Source organism: Mustela lutreola, chromosome 4 (assembly GCF_030435805.1).
Source record: "Mustela lutreola isolate mMusLut2 chromosome 4, mMusLut2.pri, whole genome shotgun sequence".
NCBI classification, from domain to species: domain Eukaryota; kingdom Metazoa; phylum Chordata; class Mammalia; order Carnivora; family Mustelidae; genus Mustela; species Mustela lutreola.
In genome coordinates this window covers 184,405,910-184,426,874 of record NC_081293.1, presented here as the reverse complement: position 1 = coordinate 184,426,874, position 20,965 = coordinate 184,405,910, and the positions used below count along the sequence as shown (strand labels likewise).

The following is a 20,965-nucleotide window of genomic DNA, read 5'->3' as shown; positions in this document are numbered from 1 at the left end:
ATTAAATAAGTAATTCACAGGGTAGAGACTGTCCCGATCGGGCAAGAAGTGTATGCTGGGTGCTGACCTGTGGGTCCTGGGTTTGTAATTCCTATACGAGAGTGTTGCCTTGCTCTGAATCAGTAACCCTTGCCTCACTGTACTGTGCGTTCTCCTACGTTGACCTATTATTACTGGGCTGGCTGGTTGTGAGAAGGATAAAAAGTCAGAAGACCCCATGATGACTAGAGAATTTGGTGGCAAGTAAGGAGAAATCATTCTGAGGCAGAAAAACCTTTACTAGAGGAACTCACACCCCTAAGTACAAAGCTTCGTGGTCCCACAGCTTATAGATAATTCATGAAGATGGGCTTTGACTGGCGATTTCCTATGCTGTCCATGGTTTGGGTGCTGAGTAAAGACAGTACCAGTTGCTCCCGAGAAAGCATACCAGTGCCCTCCAGGTTAGTTTTCAAAGGCAAAGGTAGGTGCACGTAGCAACCTTCCTTTAATTCTACTATCTGACAATCAAACTAATCTAGTCTATTATTTTGTGCACCAAAAGGCATGGTCCCCATTGGGGCAATGGTCATTTTGCTGGATAAAAGCAAGACTTTTAAACTGAGGTATAATTTACATACAATGAAATTCACCCTCCTGGGTATACAGAATAGTTCTATGAACCCTCCAAATTTCCTTGTACTGCTTTGCAGCCTACCCCTCTTCCACTGATCTGTTTTCTGACCCAATAGTATTGCCTTTTCCAGAATGGTAAATAAATAGAGTCTACAATGCCTGGTTTGTTTGTTGCTTAAAAAAAAATAATAATAACAGATATTTATTTCCTCACAGTTGTGGAGATATCATGGTCTGAGGCCTCTCTCCTTGGTCTGTACATGGCTGCCATCTCCCTGTGTCTTTGCGTGGTCTTCCCTCTGTGTCTGTGTCCTGATCTTTTTTGGGGACACTCATCGTGTTAGCTTTGGGGCCAGCCTAATGGCCTCTTTTACTTAATTACCCTTTAAAGACCTTATGTCCAAATACAGTCATATTCTGAACCACCAAGGGCTAAGACTTCAGCAGGAAGGTATAATACAGCCTTTTGAATTCAGCATCTTTCACTTGGCATAATACAGCTTAGACTGACCCATGAAGTTAAGATAGATCAGTAGTCTGCTCCCTTTTATTAAAGCAGTTTCTTTAAGCAAAAGAGCTTAGTGATCAATGATTGACTGGTCAAATGAAATAAAAAATATGACCTAGATACACCAAACAGCAGAGTAAAACACAGGGTTGAAACACAGCTTTCCAGCCGGGGCAGAGCCTTGTGCTAGTTCCTCTATTAAACAGGATATGAGGTAAAATGCCTAGAACTGCACTTAGCACACGGCATGCACTCCAAATAAGGCCACCTTTATAGCTGCACTAGGAAACACCACACACAAACCACAATGTTAGGGTAACAGCAATAATAATTGGAGACTCAGTTAGTTGCATCAAATTAACTTTTAATGGTTTACCTGCCATGGATACTCTTGACTCAGCTTCTTAAAATACAGTATTCCAAACAAGAAATAGATCAAGGGAAGGGCTACTTTTCAGGAAAAAAAAAGTTAAAACAAAAAAGCCCAGGGGGTAATCATGTGTGGAGACTCAGTGAACCGGGTTTGGGTGGAGTTCAGGACTCCAACTAATTATCATGATCATGGCTAAGTCATCTGAGGTCTGTCTGGGTTTCGTTTTCCTTCAAAAGCACCTGTGTTCTTCTTCACAAATGGAAGAAGTGTCAGTCAGGACTCCACTGCTTATAGGGTAAAGTTATAGCACAAAGAGCTGAGAAATAAAATAATGTCTTAACAAACCATAAGTGACTCTTAATCTCACAAAACAAACTGAGGGTTGCTGGGGGGAGGGGGGTAGGGAGAGGGTGGTTGGGTTATGGACATTGGGGAGGGTATGTGCTATGGTGAGTGCTGTGAAGTGTGTAAACCTGGTGATTCACAGACCTGTACCCCTGGGGATAAAAATACATTATATTTTTATAAAAAAAAATAAAATAAATTAAAAAAATAATGTCTTAAGAACCAACACGCTTCATAATTGAGGTAGATACAATGTAGAATAGATGTGGAACACTAGGATACTTTTTAAGTAAAAAGATCATAAGGCACTTAGAGGTTTCAGGGTAAACCAATATTCTAAGTGGTTATTTAATAGGATCATCATCCTTCCTACCCCTAAGTTCTAGTCTTTAAACAATAACATATTTGTGTGATATGATGGTATGCTGTCAGTTGGATTCTACCAACTACCACACTCCTCCCCAGCAGGAAGTGACAGCTTTAATCTGTCAAACAGTTTAAAGACAATACATAGAAACATTGCCCAGTTCCTTCAAAGGATCCTGTTTATAGAGGAGAATTTGATATAAACATATCTAGAAAGCATGTCTAGGACTCCAATGAATCTACAATCACAAGCATTCTTATTTTTGTAATCAATGCAAAGAATTCAGCAACTTTTGTGTTTATAGGAAGTATGGAATCTGGGCATAGCCAATTCAAGGATTCATTCCTTTTTTGTTTTTTTAAAAGATTTTATTTGTTTATTTGAGAGAGAAAATGAGAGAGAGAACACGAGAGGGGGAAGGTAAGAGGGAGAAGCAAACACCCTGATGAGCAGAGAGTCCGATGTGGGATTTGATCCCAGAGTCCCGGGATCGTGACCTGAGCCAAAGGCAGTTGCTTAATCAAATGAGCCACCCAGGTGCCTAAAGAGTCATTCTTAATACTAGTGAAGGCTAACATATTTATAGTAAGGTGACCACATAATTTATTAATCAAGTGGGGCACTTCTGAAAGTGAAAGGAAAGGCTATTAATAATTATACTGGGATGACAGGTATTAACCAGAAAACGGTTAATGGTGATATATATAGTCATGTAACTTTACAGTAAGAATAAATTGGCAAGAAAGATGGTAAATTTTATGATACATTTTTAACACACTAAACACATATAATCCCCAGTAAATTGCAAGTAGTCCTTACTCCTTACTGTCAGATAAAAATCTCTATTTTCCCCCCTTAAAGTAAAGGAGAGTCACCTAATATTTTGGAGTCTTAAAGAGTTAGCATCCAAATTCAAAGGAATATTTTCTTTTAGTTTGGGAATTTATCAGTACCACATTATGCCCTATAGCTTGGCTTCTGAAGGTCAGACATGCATGGTAAGAGGACTCATGTTCCGATTCCAGTGATCATGTACATTCAGAATAAACTTTAAAAAACCTAAAATCCCATTAATAGAAATGACATGGGAGAAATAACACACGATTTCTTCTGATCTTGGGAAAGTCACTTATACGTAATTCTTAGAGCTGTGACACGGAATACCCGCATCTTATTTTTCTGTATACACCAGAGCAGATATCTCTTAGTGGAGATTGGTACTTAGAGAACTCCTAAAATAAGACACAATAACTAACTTTCCAAGTGATCCTAAAATCTAGTTTAGTCCATTTTATATACATGAAATAATTTCTTCCATGTTAGATGCGGAAGTCATTATAGGAAGTCACAGTGACATCAAAGGGCTCCATGAATCCTAACAGCACCACCACCAGGGGGTACTACAGGCCAAAAAGGAACAAACTTGTTCTCCTACCCAGGATGGCTGAGCCAAGATTACATACCAGCCTATGGCCAGACCCCCATCTTCCCAGCCACTCCATTTGGTTCCCCACCTGTGGGCCTGTGCCAATAGCACATTCTGGATTTTCTGAATTTTTCTCCCCTGAATGTCTGCCATCCTCCCTGCTCACCTGCCTTCCCGTTTCCAGTCCCTGCCTGCTTCCTCGACACCTCCCTTGTCCTCCGCTGCAGACATCAGCCAACTCCACACCTTTTCCGCTTTCATACTTCCGACTAGAATCTCCTCATACCAGTTACCTCTTCCAGCATGAACACCGCTCTTTTAAATTAATTCTCTCCCAAATAAACACATTTTGTCTAAGGCCTGTTTATAGTGAGAGGAATAGGAATTATAATTTAAGGTTGCTTCGGTTTCAGTAAGCTCTGAAAGGTGATTTAGTTCTATACATTCAACTTAAAAAAAAAAAGACCTTCAGAAGAAAGTTAAAATGAAGCCTGAGAACTAATGTCTGCTAATTTCTCAGGAATCCCTATATCCTTATAAATCCATTTCTGCTTTAGTGGTCGAAGTCGTATCTTATTTTTATTTTTTATTCTGTACTCCACATCTATGCATGCCTACTTTGATAGCATTTCCATATATTTGCCCCGAAATCTTTTTTTCTAGGCCAATATCAAATCTTTTCATCTTTCAATCCCATTGATTAAACTATTTTTGCAGCTTTAATTAGATAAATGACATACCATACCACTTACCCCCATGAAGTATACAGGCCGATGGGTTTTCGTACATTCAGACTTGTGTGACCATCACCACGATCCATTTTAGCACGTTTTCACCACCCCAACAAGAAGACCTGTACCTAACTACAGTCACTCTTCATTCCACACCACCCACCACCTCAACCCCAGGCCTAGGAAACAGTCTGTTTTCTGTTTCTAAAGATTTGGCCACACAGACACTTCATTTAAGTAGAATTGTACAATATATGCTCCTTTGTGACTGGCTTCTTTTAGGTAACAATGATTTCAAAGTTCACCCATGTTGAGCACATAAGACTATTCCATTTGTTTTCACTGCCAAATGATATTATATTGAATGGATATACCAAATTTAATTTATCTAGTCACTAGGTGATGGGCATTTGAGATGCTCCCATGTTTTGGCTCTTATCAATAATACTGCTATGAAGGTTTGTGTCCAAGTTTTCATGTAGACACATGTTTTCATTTCTCTTAAGTACTGTTATGGGTTGAACTGTATCCCTCCAAAAAGGTCTGTTGAAGTCCCAACCTGAGAAGATTTTATTTGGAAATAGGGGCTTTATAGAGGTAATCATGTTAAGAGGAGGTCTTTGGCCCTAATGTACTATTATTTGTGTTCTTACAAAAGGGGGAAATTTGGACAAGGAAGAGAGAGACGCATGGGGAAAACACCAAGCGAAGACTGAGGGCCACAATGATGCATCTACAAGCCGGGGAACGCCAAAGATTTCCAAAGAACACAAGAAGCTAGAAGAGGCAAGAAAGGACTCTCGCCTTGAGTCTTCAGAGAGAATATGACCCTGCCAACACTTTTCTTTAGGACTTCCAGCCCCCAGAACTGCGAGAAAATGACTATCTGTTGTTTTAAGCCATGCAGTGATTGATACTTTGTCTCGGCAGCATTAGGAAATGCATACAGGTAAATACCTAGGAGTAGAATGAGTAGATCATATGGTAACTGATGTTTAATCTATCAAGAAGCTGCCCGATTGTTTTCCACAGCAGCTACCCCAAGTGATTGTTTTTTAAATAAATTATTAGTGGTTTCAAAACCTCCCTCAAATGCAGAAAGTAAGCTTTCTGTGGATAACTTTTCCCTCCACAGGTGGTTTGGCCTCCGCCCCCATCATGGGAATAGTCTTCCTCACTACCATCTGTAAAACTCCCTATTTTCTTTAAGAAAAGAACAGTAACAAATCGTGATGTCACAGTGCACTAATAGAATGGGGGTATCTAAGATGAGCTATGGCAGTGGATGCAGAATAATCTTAAAGACATCGAAGCCTGAAGGCAGTTGAAGAATAAATGGTGCTAAACAGTAAGACGTCGCTTTTAAAGGGAGGATTTCCTAGCTGAGACAGGAACAAAGAACAAAAAGAGGATCCCAAAGGAGATGATGGTGTTTTCTTTAGGGGCGGGGGCTTGGCCACGAAGAGCTCTAAGGTCCACCTTTGGAAAAAAGGAACTGGTGTTGTGGGACGGAATACATCTTTCGGCAGAAACTCTGAAACTCTCAATTTCAGTTTGTCGCTATCCTAAGAGAAGGCTCAACTCTTCTTCAAACAATAAAGTACTATAGTCCAATAATGATGAAGTTATTTGTCATTTAATCCAGTATCTGACTATTCTGAAAGAGGAAGAATAGAACTCTTTGTAGAGTTGAGTAAATAAGATACATACACAAACATACACCAACAGACTGAGCACCATGTCTAGCCAGTAACGTTTTTAATAGCCAGTAAAGTCTGTAGAATTTAGATCTCTGCACAACTAATGGATGCAGGTACAGGAGTAATGATTTATGGCTCCTGGCCATGTTACTTAAAAATCAGGGGTAAAAACACATGCTAAAAAGTTTACAATGAGATCTCATAAAGATCACTTTGTTTTGTTAATAACCTATTTTCACTTATATCACAAACAATGTCAACCTCTTCATTTCTCACCAGCTCTTAGAGAAAGGTAAATCCGAATGGGAAGGGGATGCTGGAGAGAGGATTCTAGTATCATGGGTTAGCGGCTGAGAGTGCTGACAGACAGGAAAACGGTGGACGGAGCAGATCACTCAAAACGCACAGCTGCCTGGGATTACTTAGTGAAGGGAGAAAGGGGAAGGAGAGACCCCCCTGAAGGTGTCACAGGGCCATCACTGATGCCCAAAGTGGTGAGCGTAGGTCTTCAAGAGTTCATTTAGTTCATGTTACTCAAGAGGAAGATAACAATAGTGTACATTTTGGAGTATGTTTAGAATACAACATCAAGTAGTTAAAATAAAATAGAGGCAACCGATTATCTGTAATAAGCCATCCTTTTCTTTTCTTTTCTGTCTCCCTAACTTTCTCCCAAGCAATGACTCAGCCTGATCTGGAAAGAGAGGGCTGGAACAAAGGAACTGTTCAAGAAGGCCAGGTCTGGAACACCGTAACTGTTTAAAGTTGGAAGAGCATGGGCAAAACCAAAGTCTAGATAATTTTATTTATCAGGAAAGACTCAAATAAATAAACTGGCTTTGCATACCATTTCTACAGAAAAGTATACCCTTCCTAGCCTCCCTAAAAGTTACTATAACAAAAGCCATATAATCTTTTAGATCAAGAGTCCTCAAAGTGGAGTACCCCAAGTAGCAGTATTGGCATTACCATAAAACATCTTAGAAATGCAAATTCTCCAGCCCCCCTCCAGGCCTACATATCCAAAACTCCAAGGATGGGACCAGCAATCTGTGGGAGATCAAACCCTCCCTCCAGGTAATTCAGATGCTTGTTAAAGATTTAGAATCACTGCTGTCTATAATATGAATGTGAAACCCACCGGGGTTTTGATTTATAGAACGAAATGATTCTTAAAAGACTAAAGAGGCGAAAAGGAATAAGAAAGAAAGTCTGTCATGTCAGTTGTGTATTGCAAGCAGAAACCACATCTCTTCTAGGTTAATAAGGCTCACATATAACACTTAGCAACCTTTAGGAAGTAGTAGCACAAAGATAGTACCTTCCAGATGCTTCAGGAGAGCTCTGCTGCTATTTCCATGAGCGGATATCAGAACGGTTTTGCCACTTAATACTTCAGGAGCAATCCTTTCGTTCCAAAAGGGAAGGAGTCTCTCCAGAACATCCTTTAAGCTTTCAGATCGGGGCAGCTGATCCACAGGGACGTCGCACACTTTATACCTCCGGTCATTGTAGATTTCATGGTAGAAAGGGTGCGATTCCTCAATGGGTGGTGGGGTCACATTGTAGCTTCTTCTCCAGAGCCTCACTTGTTCTTCACCGTGATTCAAAGCCATCTGCTCCCTGTTGAGGCCAATCAAAGCTCCATAGTGACGTTCATTTAGACGCCAGGAACTTTCCACTGGAACCCACTCCTGCCCCAGCTCTTCCAGGATCAGCCAGGCCGTGTGGATGGACCGATTAAGGATGGATGTGAATACGAGATCGATCTCCAAGTTTAGCGCTTTGAGTTGCTTTCCACAGTTCCGAGCCTCCTCCATTCCTTCACTGTTGAGTTTCTGATCCACCCAGCTACAAAAACGATTCTCTTTATTCCAAGCACCCTCTCCATGTCTTAACATAATCAGTCTGTACTTGGACATCCTGATGGCGGAGCTTCCCTTAGCACTTTCAGGTAGGCCAATACTCAATGACAGCAATACATCTAGAAAGAGAAGGAACAAAAAGTATATTGTTACATTCTTCATTCAACTGACTCCCGGGAACGGAAGCACAACTTTACCACAGTCGGTGTCTGAACTAAATTGAAGTCACTCCTTTTACCAGATTTGACATCAAGAGATCAGACACCTTATACGCTATGGCACATACAGGCATAATCCTACAAATAATTCATTATGGGGAACCTAGTCAACTTAAATTTTCTGACGGCGAGACAGTATGTTAATTGCATGATGTAAACAGAACACATCATTGTAATGGCTTGCTGCATTTCTGCCAGATAAAAAGGCCTTCCGTGCTTACAGAAGAGAGGATTTAATGGAATGAGTTATAGATGTCTAAAAGGATGACTAGTAGCTGGGAGTTCCCAGCTTTGAGCAGCTGACTCCGGGTCAAAGGCATCCTCCTCACTTTGTTTTTCTTCTGGTGAAAAAAGGAAGTATTTACCAGTCTCGCTTTATTATAGACGTTAAACACGTTCATTCAATGACTCCACCACACTGATCCAGGATGTAAATCACTACTAACTGGGGGCAGCTAGCTCTTCATTGCCATAAGCTCCATGACCTAGACGAAAATCTAAGGTTCAACATTCAAACAACACTAAAAGTGATTTAAAGCAACATTAACGCTGAACGCGGCACTCACCGAAATAATCTCACCGGGCTCAAGATCGAGCTTTCGGCAGGCATAAATCCGTAAGCCAAACAAGCTATCAAATGCAAGCAGCTCAGAGATGCTGCCTGTGGGAACAGATTAGCAGGAGCAGGTCTGCCGGAGTGAGAGGAAGCACGCTGATAAGGAAGCCTGGACTCCTCCTCCGTGGTCCTTAAACGGTCCCACGGAAGCCAGCCACATCTCAGTGGGAGAGTCTGGTGGAGTGCCACAGACAACTTTAAAGTGTTTCGGAATTCCCTAAGTTAAGCTGCTGGCACGAAGCTCTGCTGGTCCCACTCTGTCCCCTGGAGATTCTGCTGCCTTCGATGCTGGTGGAGCTCTGGCCGCCTCAGGCTGCCTCCACTCTCCTTGCTATGGACATACTTATGCTGACAGATGCTGCTCCTTTTCCTTGCCCACTGCCTTCCATTTCCATCCTCGGGTTTTCCACCCTGGGGAGTAAAAATGATAGGGGCCCGGTCCTCTGCCATTCTTGGCAAGCCCTGTTCTGTGCCACTTACCCTGTGATTCACCCACGGTTACATAACCATCGGTGACAAAGTTAACTGGAATCTAGGTATCTAGTTGTTTCCTTTCTTCAGTAATTCCTAGAGATTCTGATGGGAAAAGCGCCTTTACCATAAGGTGTCATCTTATTTCAGGTGAAGGCAACCCAGAAGGACCTCCTGAGGGAGGAAGCGGACTGAGGTAGTCGGCAAGTAGGTGAAAGATGAGGGTGGTTGGGCTTTGAACTTCCATTTTTTTTTTTAAGATTTTATTCTTTGTTTGACAGGGAGAGACAGTGAGAGAGGGAACACAAGCAGGGAGAGTGGGAGAGGGAAAAGCAGGCTCCCCCGCCAAGCAGGGAGCCCAATGTGGCAGTTGATCCCAGGACCCTGGGACCATGACCTGAGCCTAAGGCAGAGGCACAATGACTGAACACCCTGGTGCCCCTGGACTTCCATTTCTTTTTCTTTTTTTTTTTTTAAGATTTTATTTATTTAGGGGTGCCTGGGTGGCTCAGTGGTTTAGGCCTCTGCCTTCGGCTCAGGTCATGATCTCAGGGTCCTGAGATCGAGCTCCACATCGGGCTCTCTGCTCAGCGGGGAGCCTGCTTCCCCCTCTCTCTCTGCCTGCCTCTCTGCCTACTTGTGATTTCTCTCTGTCTCTCCCTATTTATTTATTTGACAGAGAGAAATCACAAGTAGGCAGAGAGGCAGGCAGAGAGAGGGGGGGGAAGCAGGCTCCCCGCTGAGCAGAGAGCCCGATCTCAGGACCCCAAGATCCTGAACCGAAGGCAGAGGCTTAACCCACGGAGCCACCCAGGCGCCCCTGGACTTCCATTTCTTGTCAAGCATCAGGTCTGAAGCTTTATTGCACGAAAAGCGAAAAGCGGGAAGCATCTGGAAGAGACTGGGCTCGGGGCTCAGGCGAAACCACCTCCCAGAGCTGAGAATTTCTGGAGGGAGGGAGAGTGAGCGATGCTTCTGCCCTCCCTCAGCACTCCTTTGGGGATGGCGGAAGAAGAAAGAACAGGATGAAAGACATCTGGGCAGCGTTTTGCTGCGTGATTACTGGTGCCCTGAAGCAGAATAACCATGAAGCTAATGAAGCTCAAGCTTTAGGCTCCTTCACTTGAACAAACTCCTTCTGGGGCACTGGGAGAAACCAAATAATAAATGTGCGTGCGTGTGTGCACATGTGTATGTGTGTGTGTGTGTGTGTTTAATTTGCAAAAGAAAGACATTTTTTGTATTGCTTTTTTCTTTCAAGAGCCCAATTCACCAAGTAGTAGAAGCTTCTGATCAGTCAAAAACTGCATTCACCCCCTTGTAACAGTCACTGTTTTGGTTTTTGCTTCTGGTGGAGAAGGGGGATGGAGCCTTCCCCCTTCCCTCCGTCCCCTAAAGAGAAGCCCCCTCAACCCTTACTCTGTCTTGTCAAGGGGGAAGCCTCCTTATGCTAATGAAGCTATTTTCCCTTCAAATGGAAAAGGACATGTTAGACAAATTCTGTAAGCAGAAGCATTTCTCCATTGTCTTTGATTATGAACTATATCAAGAGAACAAAATAGAGCAAGAACACGAACACCCAGGCACTTACTGCCAAGCTTGGCAGTATTTTAAATCTGCTCTATTTGCTTGATTTGTTTGAGAAATAGAACAATTTCTCTGTTTCCAGTCTCCCCCCCCCCCCACCCAGGCCCCCAATACATACACTGGAGCAGAGAAACAATACTATAGCCAGAAAGACTACACAAATACCCTTCCCTCACTCTGACCTCCAGGGGTGGATACAGGATAAGGTACTAGACTAGTGCATCTATCTTGGGTAAACAAAGTTACTTCCTTCTTTCCACCTTGCTGCTATCAATTGACTTCCTAGTTAATTAATGCTGAATATTTACAGAGGAGGTGTTGAGGTTTAGAGCTTGCAATCTTTAAGATTTTAATCACCATGGGAGCTGGTATACCAAGTGTTTACCAACAAATACACAGCAGCCCAGTCAGTCTCATTTCAAGTTTCAGGCAGGGGCTGCAAACTCACACGTCTAGGGGGCCAGACAGAGAGGAAGAGCAGTGACGCTGGGCCACAGGGGTGATGGGAACCTTAGAGAACTGTGGGGACCACACGGGCTTCTCTGATGGATGCGACTCTTGTGTAAATGGACAGAGCTTTTGCATAAGCCCGTCTCACTGAACCAAGGGTCCCATTCTTGGGATCTTTCTGGGGAACAAACAGAAGATGGAACTCCTCAAAGTAAACACTGGAGAGAACGTAAGAATGTAAGACTTCGAGTCAGACCACAGAGAACCTATGAACTCAGTTTTGTCTTCAGGTTAAAAAAAAAAGTCTTCAAAAAACATAAAAAGGGCCATTTCCACTCCTAAAAGTTCATATACAACTAAAAGGAGAAGCGACTACTTAGCTCCCCCATTTCTCCCCCATTTCTCTGAGGCTGAGGAACTGGGGTTCCCGGATCTTGTAATTTTCAAGAACACCAAAAATGCACCTTTTAAATGTGACATCTGATATTAATACTGCTGACTAATTTAAATATATTTGAAAAATATGAGCTAAACAAAACATGTCTGGAGGCTAGATGGAGTCTGCTAACATGTGAACCGTGACTTCCAAAGAAATCTCCTCCAGGCCGCAGATGAAGGGAGAGGCCACCATACCCTGGGAGATGGTCAGACCCCCAGCCTCCAGGCTCCAATCCTGGCTTTCCCTGCTTTGTCTAACACCCTCTCACCTCCACATGTGCCGCTCTCCTTGTCTCTGGCCTTCCTTCACCAAACCCTTGGCCAGGGCCCTGCAGAGCCCAGCTCTGGAATCAAACTTCTACTCAACTTTGTACTCTTCCTGGAATGCTTCCGCCAGCTCTGAGCTTTAACCCAGCGGAAAGTGAACTGAAAGCAAAACTGCCTCTCCCAGGTGTCTGCTTCCCCATCTTGTCTGGGGTGTTTGTCCTTGGATCCTGGGGCCAAGGCAGGTGATGGGTGCGGTCCTGCTCCCTCTGGGTCCTGACCAAATGCCTCCACCCCCACCATCTTTTGGGGTGGTGGAGGAGAAGCTTGGATTCTGAGAGTCTTGCTATATTCAGATGTAGCTCTCATGCCCTCACTGATTAGCGCAAACATCCTGAAAAGTGAGCACCCTATTTAAAATCCCCAATCAGGGGCACCTGGGTGGCTCAGTGGGTTAAAGCCCCTGCCTTCAGCTTAGGTCATGATCCCAGGGTCCTCTCTGTGCAGCAGGGAGCCTGCTTCCTCCTCTCTCTCTGCCTGCCTCTCTGCCTACTTGTGATCTCTCTGTGTGTCAAATAAATAAATAAAATCTTAAGATAAAATGAAATAAAATAAAATAAAATCCCCAATCGCTTTCAGTTGGTCTTAGGATAAAGTTCAAAATCCTTCATGTGACCTGTGAGGCTTTGGTTTTCTTTCATTTCCTTGAGCATGCCGTGTTCTTTCTTGCTTCAGGACCTCTGCACACACTGTACCCTATCCAGAACCCTTGCCCAGCATCCTCCCCGCCCCCACAACTGCCACCTCAGTCCCACTCAGCTTTAGGTAACTTCTAGTCTTCCTTTAGATCAGCTGTGTCCAATCAAAATACACAGTTAGCCACATACATAATTTCAGATCTTTTAAAAGCCATGTTAAAAAGGGAAAATAAATAAAATTAACTTTAATAATATATTTTATTTAACCTTACAGTTTCAAAATATTATTCTGACCTATGAGTTCTATAAAATTCTTCATGGGGTATTTTACACTCTTTTTTTCATAGTAAGTCTTTGAAACCTGATGTGGATTTTAGCTGTAAAGCACAGCTCAACTTGGACCAGCCACATTTCAAAGGCTCATGTGACCAGTGGCTACCATGTTGACTGGAACAGCTTTAGAGCTGAGTTTTAAGGTTATTTCCTCGAGGCCAGTGGTTCTCAAACTTGAACATACATCAGAATCACCAAGAGAAGTGGTTACAAACGAGTGCTGGGCTTCCCTTCCAAGGCCTGACTGATTACCTCTGGCATGGGCCTGAGACTGAGAATCTAGATTTCTAACAAGCTCCCAGGTGATGCTGAGATACTGCTGGTTTGAGACCACCTCGGCTCTACGCCAACTTCTCTGCCCTTCCTTCCTACCCCCCAGAAGTGGTCAGTCCTGCTTGGTCTACACTCTTGAAGCAGCCGCTCTAGAACACTGGGTACAGTTGTGATGGGTCACTGGTACGGATTACTTGTTCAGCATCTACGTGCTCTGTTACACTGGCAGCTGCATCTCACGGCAGGCCTCACTCACCACCCACTCTCTAAAACCTAGTGTGACATGTGACACATGCTGGGCACTTAGTAGGAAGGTGTGTTGACGGAACCGAAGTCAACAGAAGTGATTACATTGTGCTAATGAGCCCAAGGCTTGGCAGTTATGAGTGGTAACCGCCAAAGTAAAAACACTCGGTTGGCAGGCCTGAGGGGTTAGGAGGCCTTAATCCGAGCATGGCAGCGTATTTAATGGCAAAGCCAAAGCCAGTCATGATCATCTGTTACATTCCTGGATCCTTCACGGTTTAGCATATTCACAAATGGCCAACATCTCCACAGAGCTGTGGAGACTCCAACTGACAACATTACACTATATGTTAAGTAACTAGAATTTAAATAAATACTTGAAACAAAACAAAAAAAAACCCGAAAGACAAACCAGTGAAACCCACGGAGCCCCTAAGTGGCAAACTGGAAGTGCCATCCACATCCGCCGCCCATACCCCTGCTCTTCCTCCTCACCATGGAGACGTCAGAGTCTGGGTTGGAGTATCCAGGCTCACTTGGCTTCACTTCACAGGACCATCTCCAGTCACAACTCGTTCTTCCAAACCCAGGCAGTCGTTTCATAAAATGCACACAAACAAGGTGAACATGAAGGAGGCTCAGCTCTGACTGCTCTGGGGAAAGGCCTTACGGCACAAAGTCAAGTGGGCAATTTACAAAGAGGTACCCCACTATGAATATACACACCCCACCGCAAATTAAAAACTTTTTTTTTTTTTTTTTAAATCCAGCTTTGTTTTTTGTATTGTTTTTGGTAAAGCTCACCGCTCTGGAGTTGATTCTCAAGATGCCTCGTTTATGCCTTGGCAAGGGGTTATCAGCACCTGAATTAAGCACTAATTTTAGTCAATGATTTACTACTGTATTAGCATACCCCAGGGTTTCTTCCTTTTTTAAAAAGATATATTTATATATTTGAAAGAGAGAGAGAGAAAGAAAGCACACTTGTACGGAGAGGAGGGGCAGAGGGAGAGGAAGAGAATGTAGAACAGGCTCCCCTGCTAAGTGTGGAGCCCAATGCAGGACTCAATCTCATTACCCTGACATCAAAACCTGAACTGAAACCAAGAGCTGGACACTTAACTGACTGAGCCACCCAGTACCCCAAGGTTTCTTCCTTTTTCAAGTATGGTGTTGCTCAAAGAAAAAAATTACTAAACAAACAGATCTTTTACGTGACTCTGTGTCTCATCTTCTCATACCTTCCTCTTTGTTTTCCCCTCCTTCTGGCCATTATTTTTTCAGTCCTCTGACACCTAAACTGAGCCTTAACCACACTACTGAAATGGTCTCTCAAGACCGCCAATTAGTTATGTCTTACTAAGTGAAGACCATCTTCTCTCAGGACTCACGCCTCTTTGATCCCTCTGAGGCTGACTACCTCAATGGAGGGGTTAGAATTATTCTAAGATTCTGGTGCTGTGTTTCTCTCTGCTCCTCTACTGTTACATCCTGGTCTTGGGTCTCAGCTCTTCCATTATTACATTCTGGTCTTGGGTCTCTGTATTTTCCTACCCACCACTAACAGCATACGATGTCACAGCAGCCAATATTCATGGAGGGCTCACCATATGTTTGGGACTATTTGAATCCTCAACCACCATTCTATGGAGAAGGTTCTATGGTTACTCCCATTTTACAGAAGCAGAAACTTAGAAGGTAAGGTCAACTTGACCAAGGTGACACAGATTACAAATGGCGGGAGCTGGAGTTCAGTCTCAGGCAGGCTAGACTCCCAAGCCTACCCTTTGACCTTGAACCACAGTGCTACATCACCACATTGGCACCTAAGTCTCTGTCCTCAGTCCTTGGAATCTTTTCTCACTACTTTATTCACATAAAATGGCCAATTTACAAACTGACAGCCCCAAATATTCATCAGTCTCCCCAGTCTAGTCAATTAACTCATTCTTTAGGCATGCAAACCCCATTTGAACGGGGTATAATGCAGGACTGAGAGGAGTACAGAATCCAACAACTAGGTCTTCAAGGAACTGATGGGGAAAAGGGGTGTGTGTGTGTGTGTGTGTGTGTGCACACGCGCGTCTGTATCACTAAAGCAGAAAGTAATCCATATCATGAGAAAGCACTTCATTCATAAGGGAGATGGAAAAGGGGAGATTATTTCTGAGTAAGGCTTCATGAACATGGTACTATTTAAGCTGGATTTGGAAAGATGTTCAAGAGGTAGATTTATAGAAAAAGAAAAACGAATTCTAGCCTAAAGGAATACTGAGTAGAGGCAAGGGAACATGTGCATATGGAGAATGATGAGCCATTCAAACTGTCTGGAGTATAGAAAGGGTGACCACACCTCCACGTTTGCCTAGAACAGTCTTGCTATAGGTCTGTTTCCCCAACATAATTATTATAGGGCCCCTTTCACACCTCAGTGTCCCATATGGAAAATTATACGATCTCTATCCAAAGTACAGGGTATATCAAGGAAGTAGGAGGAGACAAACCTAGAAAGATAAGATTGATAGTGGCCCCACAAAAGGCCTTGTGCCAAAGAAGATTGGTTCTTCCATAAGTATTGGGACATCACTGAAGATTTAATAATGTGTATTTTAGGAGGATCAGGCAGCACTTACAAACACAGAATGAGATGGGGAAAAACGACTGATAGGAATACGTGAGAGGTTTTTGCGATGATTCTGGTAATATATAATGAAGACCTGGAGCAGGATAATGGCTGATGAGATGGAATGAAGGAGACAGATGTGAAAAACACTACAGCTTAGCTGAGGTATTGGCAACTTTTTCTGTAAAAGGACAAATAGTAAATTTTTTAGGCTCTATGGTCTCTGTTACAATTGCTCAATTCTGCCACTGTAGCTGAAAGCAACTATATAAATGAATAAAGGAAGTTTTATTTCAATGAAACTTTATGTATGGACACTGAAATTAGAGTTTCATATAATTTTCATGCCCATGAAGTATTGTCATTCTTTGATGTATTTCAACCAGTAAAACAAAACAAAACAACAACTTAAAAACCAGTCATAACTTGTGGGCCGTACAAACACAGGTAGTAGACCAGAAGGCCTTAGTTTGGCAAACCTTGGCATAGCTGGATACCATACTCAGACCTACTAATCACATCAGCATTTTGAACCTTTAAGCATCCTGTCGTGGGATAATCTCAGAATTATTAAATCACCTGATTTTATTCTTGGCTAGAACTGCAAGTACCTTGAGTAATGGAATCCCATTCATAATTGTTTTTATTCCTCACAAAAGACAATACCAAGCACATTCAAATCAGTCTGTTTACTTCTGCTTAATTGGTTTAATAATGGGTTCAAGGTAAAATTATAGAGAAAAAGTATTCATGCTGTTAACTAACTTCAAAAATATGTCATTCTGACGTGCTTTACTTCTCTCAGACATCACCTTCGTAAATTGTCACAGTGCCTTGCACTTCAGGAGAACGCAGGCTGGCTCAGGCATACACGCTGAGAAGCTGGCTGAGCAGTAGAGAGACAGGTGATTCAAAGGAAACACACTATGCAGGTGGAATATTTTCAAAGATTTCTCACTATGTCTATGTATAGAAATTCCATCTCAATTGCCTACAGAGCAAAAGATATTCTTTCCATAAATGTCACCGTAAAACTGAAGTTAATTTTTTTTTTTTTTTTTTTTTTTTTTTTTACCATCCTTTTGTCAAGGCAAGGCTAGGCTGGAGAGAGTAGGTGGGTAGGGGCATAGGGGACTGGTCCAAATACACGGCATTGCATTTACTGAGGCTACTTCTACCATATTTCCAGGACCTCTAGATAGTTTCAGTAAATGTGGCACTAGACAATCTTGCTGCTGCCTCCTACTCTGTCCCTCATCAAACCATTTACTTTCACACACCTTCCCTACCCCCCACCGTAACTGAGGCTCATCCCATCTTCCAAACTAATGTTCCTGGGATGCTGCTGCCTCCCTTCCTCGGGAGTCTGAAAAGTAGTATCTGATATTCTAGTAGAACGACTCATGAACAGGCGAGGGAAATGATAGGATAAAGACCAGTCTAAAAATAAAAACTTTGTTTTCTGCTTCTAAAAACTGAGTAAGAAGTGTGATCAATGATAGAATGTTGAAGTAACAGAAAATAAGGGATACAGAGCCAGAGTTGCTGTGATCAAAAGCTTCCGCTAAATATTAGGTATTCAGATGCCCCCTTCACCCGTCAGATGTTTTCCCTAGTCAAAACCCTCATTGCATGGCTTTGAACAACTCTTAATCTAACTCTAGAGGAGTCTAATTCTATAAAAGATAGGCTGGCGTACTCGAGGATAGAAAAAAAAAGGTTAATCATGTTTCGGATAAATTAAAAAAGGAACAGTTCTCAGGGGAAATGAAATCCAGAGTTCAGTTCCTTAGAGTCAAAAAAGCTCAATTTTAGAAGTCCAAACATGACTGTATGTAAAAGTACCTTGTGTTCCACCACCTATTACTTTCCCTAAAGCTTTACGGTAACTTTTCCATCTGCGCTCTAAGAGCAACTCTTTCCCAGGAGAAGCAGATGCTATCACTTCCTGGTGCTTTCCAGGCACCGTAACCCTGGTCATTCGCCAATTTTACCTCTACCAGCAGCCCCTACTGATCCCTTGTTACATGGGTAGCAAACCATGCATGTAGACCCCCATTCATAGGGAAGAGATCTACCTGGGTCATGTGATGAGCGCTTGCCCGGGGCATGCCGCTTGTTCCAGCCTGCGCGGCATCACTGATGAGCCCAACACCCACTCAGGACACCTCCTTCCTAACTTTGGTTACTTATTTCCCCCCAGATAATAGCTTTTGTCTACACAAGCTATTGCCACCGAATCCCAGAAGTTTGAGGTCTAGAAACCTGGACATTAGTCTCGGCTCTGCTACTTACTGATGGTGTGGTGTTTATCAATTAATTCAAACTTTCTGAACCTCAGGTTCCTTATCCATAAAGATGGGGATAATTGCTGTTCTCAAGGGACTGTTAGGGAGACTAAATGAGATTATGGTGGGAAAAAAAAAACAACAACAACACTCTGCTGAAGAGTGAGAGGCATTCTGGGCTGAATGGAGCAGACTAATGAAAACTCACCCAGACCTCTGGCCCCTGAAATTGATCCTACCTTGCTGAGGTATGTGTGGAAGTAAAAGCTGGGAATAAAGTAAAATGAGAAGGGGGATACAGAGAAAAAACTAAATTAGGTAGTGGAAGGAGAAATACAACCAAATGTTGTTTGTGCTGGGGGTGTGGAGAGTTGATGGTAAGACACAGCTCTAGAAGCATACCAAATATTAAGCACTATTCTACAATCCAAATGCTTTAATCAAGTGGCTAAGGTTTCCTCTACATTTCATAAAGTTTTTTTTTTTCAGTATTTGTGGCCAAATTTCCGTGTAAGAGTTTTATTATTAAGTAATACTTTTAGTCTTATTTCTCCATGTAAACATTCTCTCACACCAGATTTCATTCCAAGGATGTTCAAGAGACCTGTTGGTTCAAATATTTGTGTCCTCTGTTCTCTGAGCACTGGACCCAAAAAACTGAACGCACAGCTGAATTTAGATGTATCGGTCATTACTTAAAATGAAATATGCCACTTAATCTCAGCCAACCGTAGAAGGCAAAAGAGGAAGAGAGACTGGCCAAACCTGCCCAAACCCTGGGCAGACTAATAGGTACCCCCGAGTGACAGAATAAAGGAGCACATTTTCTGCCACATTATACTCTGTATAATGGTTATTCTGTACAATGACCAAATTTTCTACAATGATCCTTTGGGTGTGGCTTAAAGAGGGGCACAAGAGAACAAGTACTACCCTTTGTAGATGGGAACGTTTATTTGCTGACAGATTGGCCCAGAATTTACTGCTATGAGATTTTTGCTTATGTACTTGTCGTGGAAAATGTCTAATCATCTTTATTTTAAAACAGACTTTTAACATAAGCATGGCCCCTCCAAAATAATTTGCTGCAACCTCCGCTTTTTTAAAGATGCAAAAATTAAGCCAGAGGGTTGAAAAGATTTGTTTAAGATTACACAAATAACAACAGCTTCCACACTTCCTGACTTCCAACTCAGAGCTCCTTCTGCTATACCATTCGCTTGAATTACATTTCTCTAAAGTCTACCACCATGGGGATTAAGGAGTGCACTTGTGGTGAGCACAGGGTGACGCATGGAAGTGTTGAATCACTACCTCGTACCCCTGAAACAAATATAACACTGCGTGTTAACTAGAATTAAAAACAACAACAACAACAACAACAACAACAAAAACTTATAATAAAGGAAAGCCCACCACCATATGAGGGGCATCTATGGTGGATGAGGAAAAAAAAGATGGATAAAACCAGGGGCCAGGGGAGCCTCAGGGGAGAGAGTTTTAAACCAAAGTACACGCTGACATGTGTTCTGCTTTCATTACAGAAAGCTGTAGTACCTCCCGGTGAAAGATGCCCTTCAATTTCCCCCACCCAGAGGCTGCATTTGGTCAGTTCGCGTTCTGGTTACCACTCACAAGCTATAAAGCCTCCGTCATTTGGAAGGGAGGTGGTAGGGGAAGAGGAGTATAATAAGTTAGCAAACAACTAATTATCCTTTAACTTTACTTTTTCAAAGTAACTGTGAACTATCCTTCCATGAAGCATTTCTCTTGTCCTTCTCCACTCATACAGCCCTCATCCCTTTGAATGGAGGAGAAATAGACTTACTTTTTTTTTTTTTTTTAATTTTTAGTGATTCTAAGAACCTGTGATTTAGCTCGATGTGAGAGCTCCGTGAAACCACTGCACTTATTCGCCTCTTTCTCCTTCCCTGGCATGCAGGCTTTTCCTATCTACTTAGACGGTTAGGGCCAGGTCTGCCATCGCCCTAGAGTGCCGGTGGCCCTGAAAACACCCGAGTTTGCTTCCAGGACCCCTGCTCCGCTACCCTGTGCCTCACACGTCCGGGAGAGATCAGTTCATCCTTCCCTCCCACTCCTCTGCTTGTGCTCGCCGTCAAGACACCACGACCAAAGCGCAGTCCTCCTTTCAGCGGACAGATCTGTGCGTCCCAGAAAGGCTTATTCTGAGGAAGGGACGTGAGAGGGACCTGGGGAGTCAGCGAGGGTGGGGGCTCGAGCGGCGGACGAGGGAGCACCAGATTCCCTCCAAAGACGGAATCGGGGGCGTCAAGAACTGGCCTTCCTGCACTCCAAATTAAAACACCCCATCACTTAAAAACAGAAAGGTTCGCAACCGCAAAATCCTGAAACAAAACCACTCACCTGCAAAGAGGCCAGCAGCAGCAGCAGCAGCAGCAGCCGCTCCTCTGCGCCGCCGAGGAACCAGCTCCTCCTACAACTCATCACCGCCGCCGGCATCGACGCTCTTTTCTAGCTCGGGAGCCTCAAGGGGTGGTCCTAGCCCTCT

At 43.0% G+C, this 20,965-nt stretch overlaps 1 protein-coding gene and 1 long non-coding RNA gene across 3 annotated transcripts in view; one reads left to right on the top strand and one right to left on the bottom strand.

Moving 5' to 3' along the window:
- Nucleotides 1-5,982, top strand: part of LOC131829793 (uncharacterized) — a 21,788-nt gene extending 15,806 nt beyond the window's left edge. Inside the window, exon 3 of the long non-coding RNA XR_009353000.1 lies at nt 5,024-5,982. This is a non-coding gene — a long non-coding RNA (uncharacterized LOC131829793). The remainder of the gene's footprint in view (nt 1-5,023) is intronic.
- Nucleotides 1-20,965, bottom strand: part of BPGM (bisphosphoglycerate mutase) — a 27,509-nt gene extending 6,544 nt beyond the window's left edge. The window contains exons 1-2 of one of the 2 annotated variants that reach the window (XM_059171900.1): nt 20,821-20,965; nt 7,387-8,049 (exon numbers count right to left, since the gene is read on the bottom strand). In XM_059171900.1, the coding sequence (XP_059027883.1) occupies nt 7,387-7,987 (601 nt within the window). In that variant the 5' untranslated portion in view covers nt 7,988-8,049; nt 20,821-20,965. Of the gene's footprint in view, nt 1-7,386; nt 8,050-8,714; nt 9,476-20,820 lie in introns of those variants that run through there. The other variant, XM_059171901.1, reaches the window with a different exon arrangement.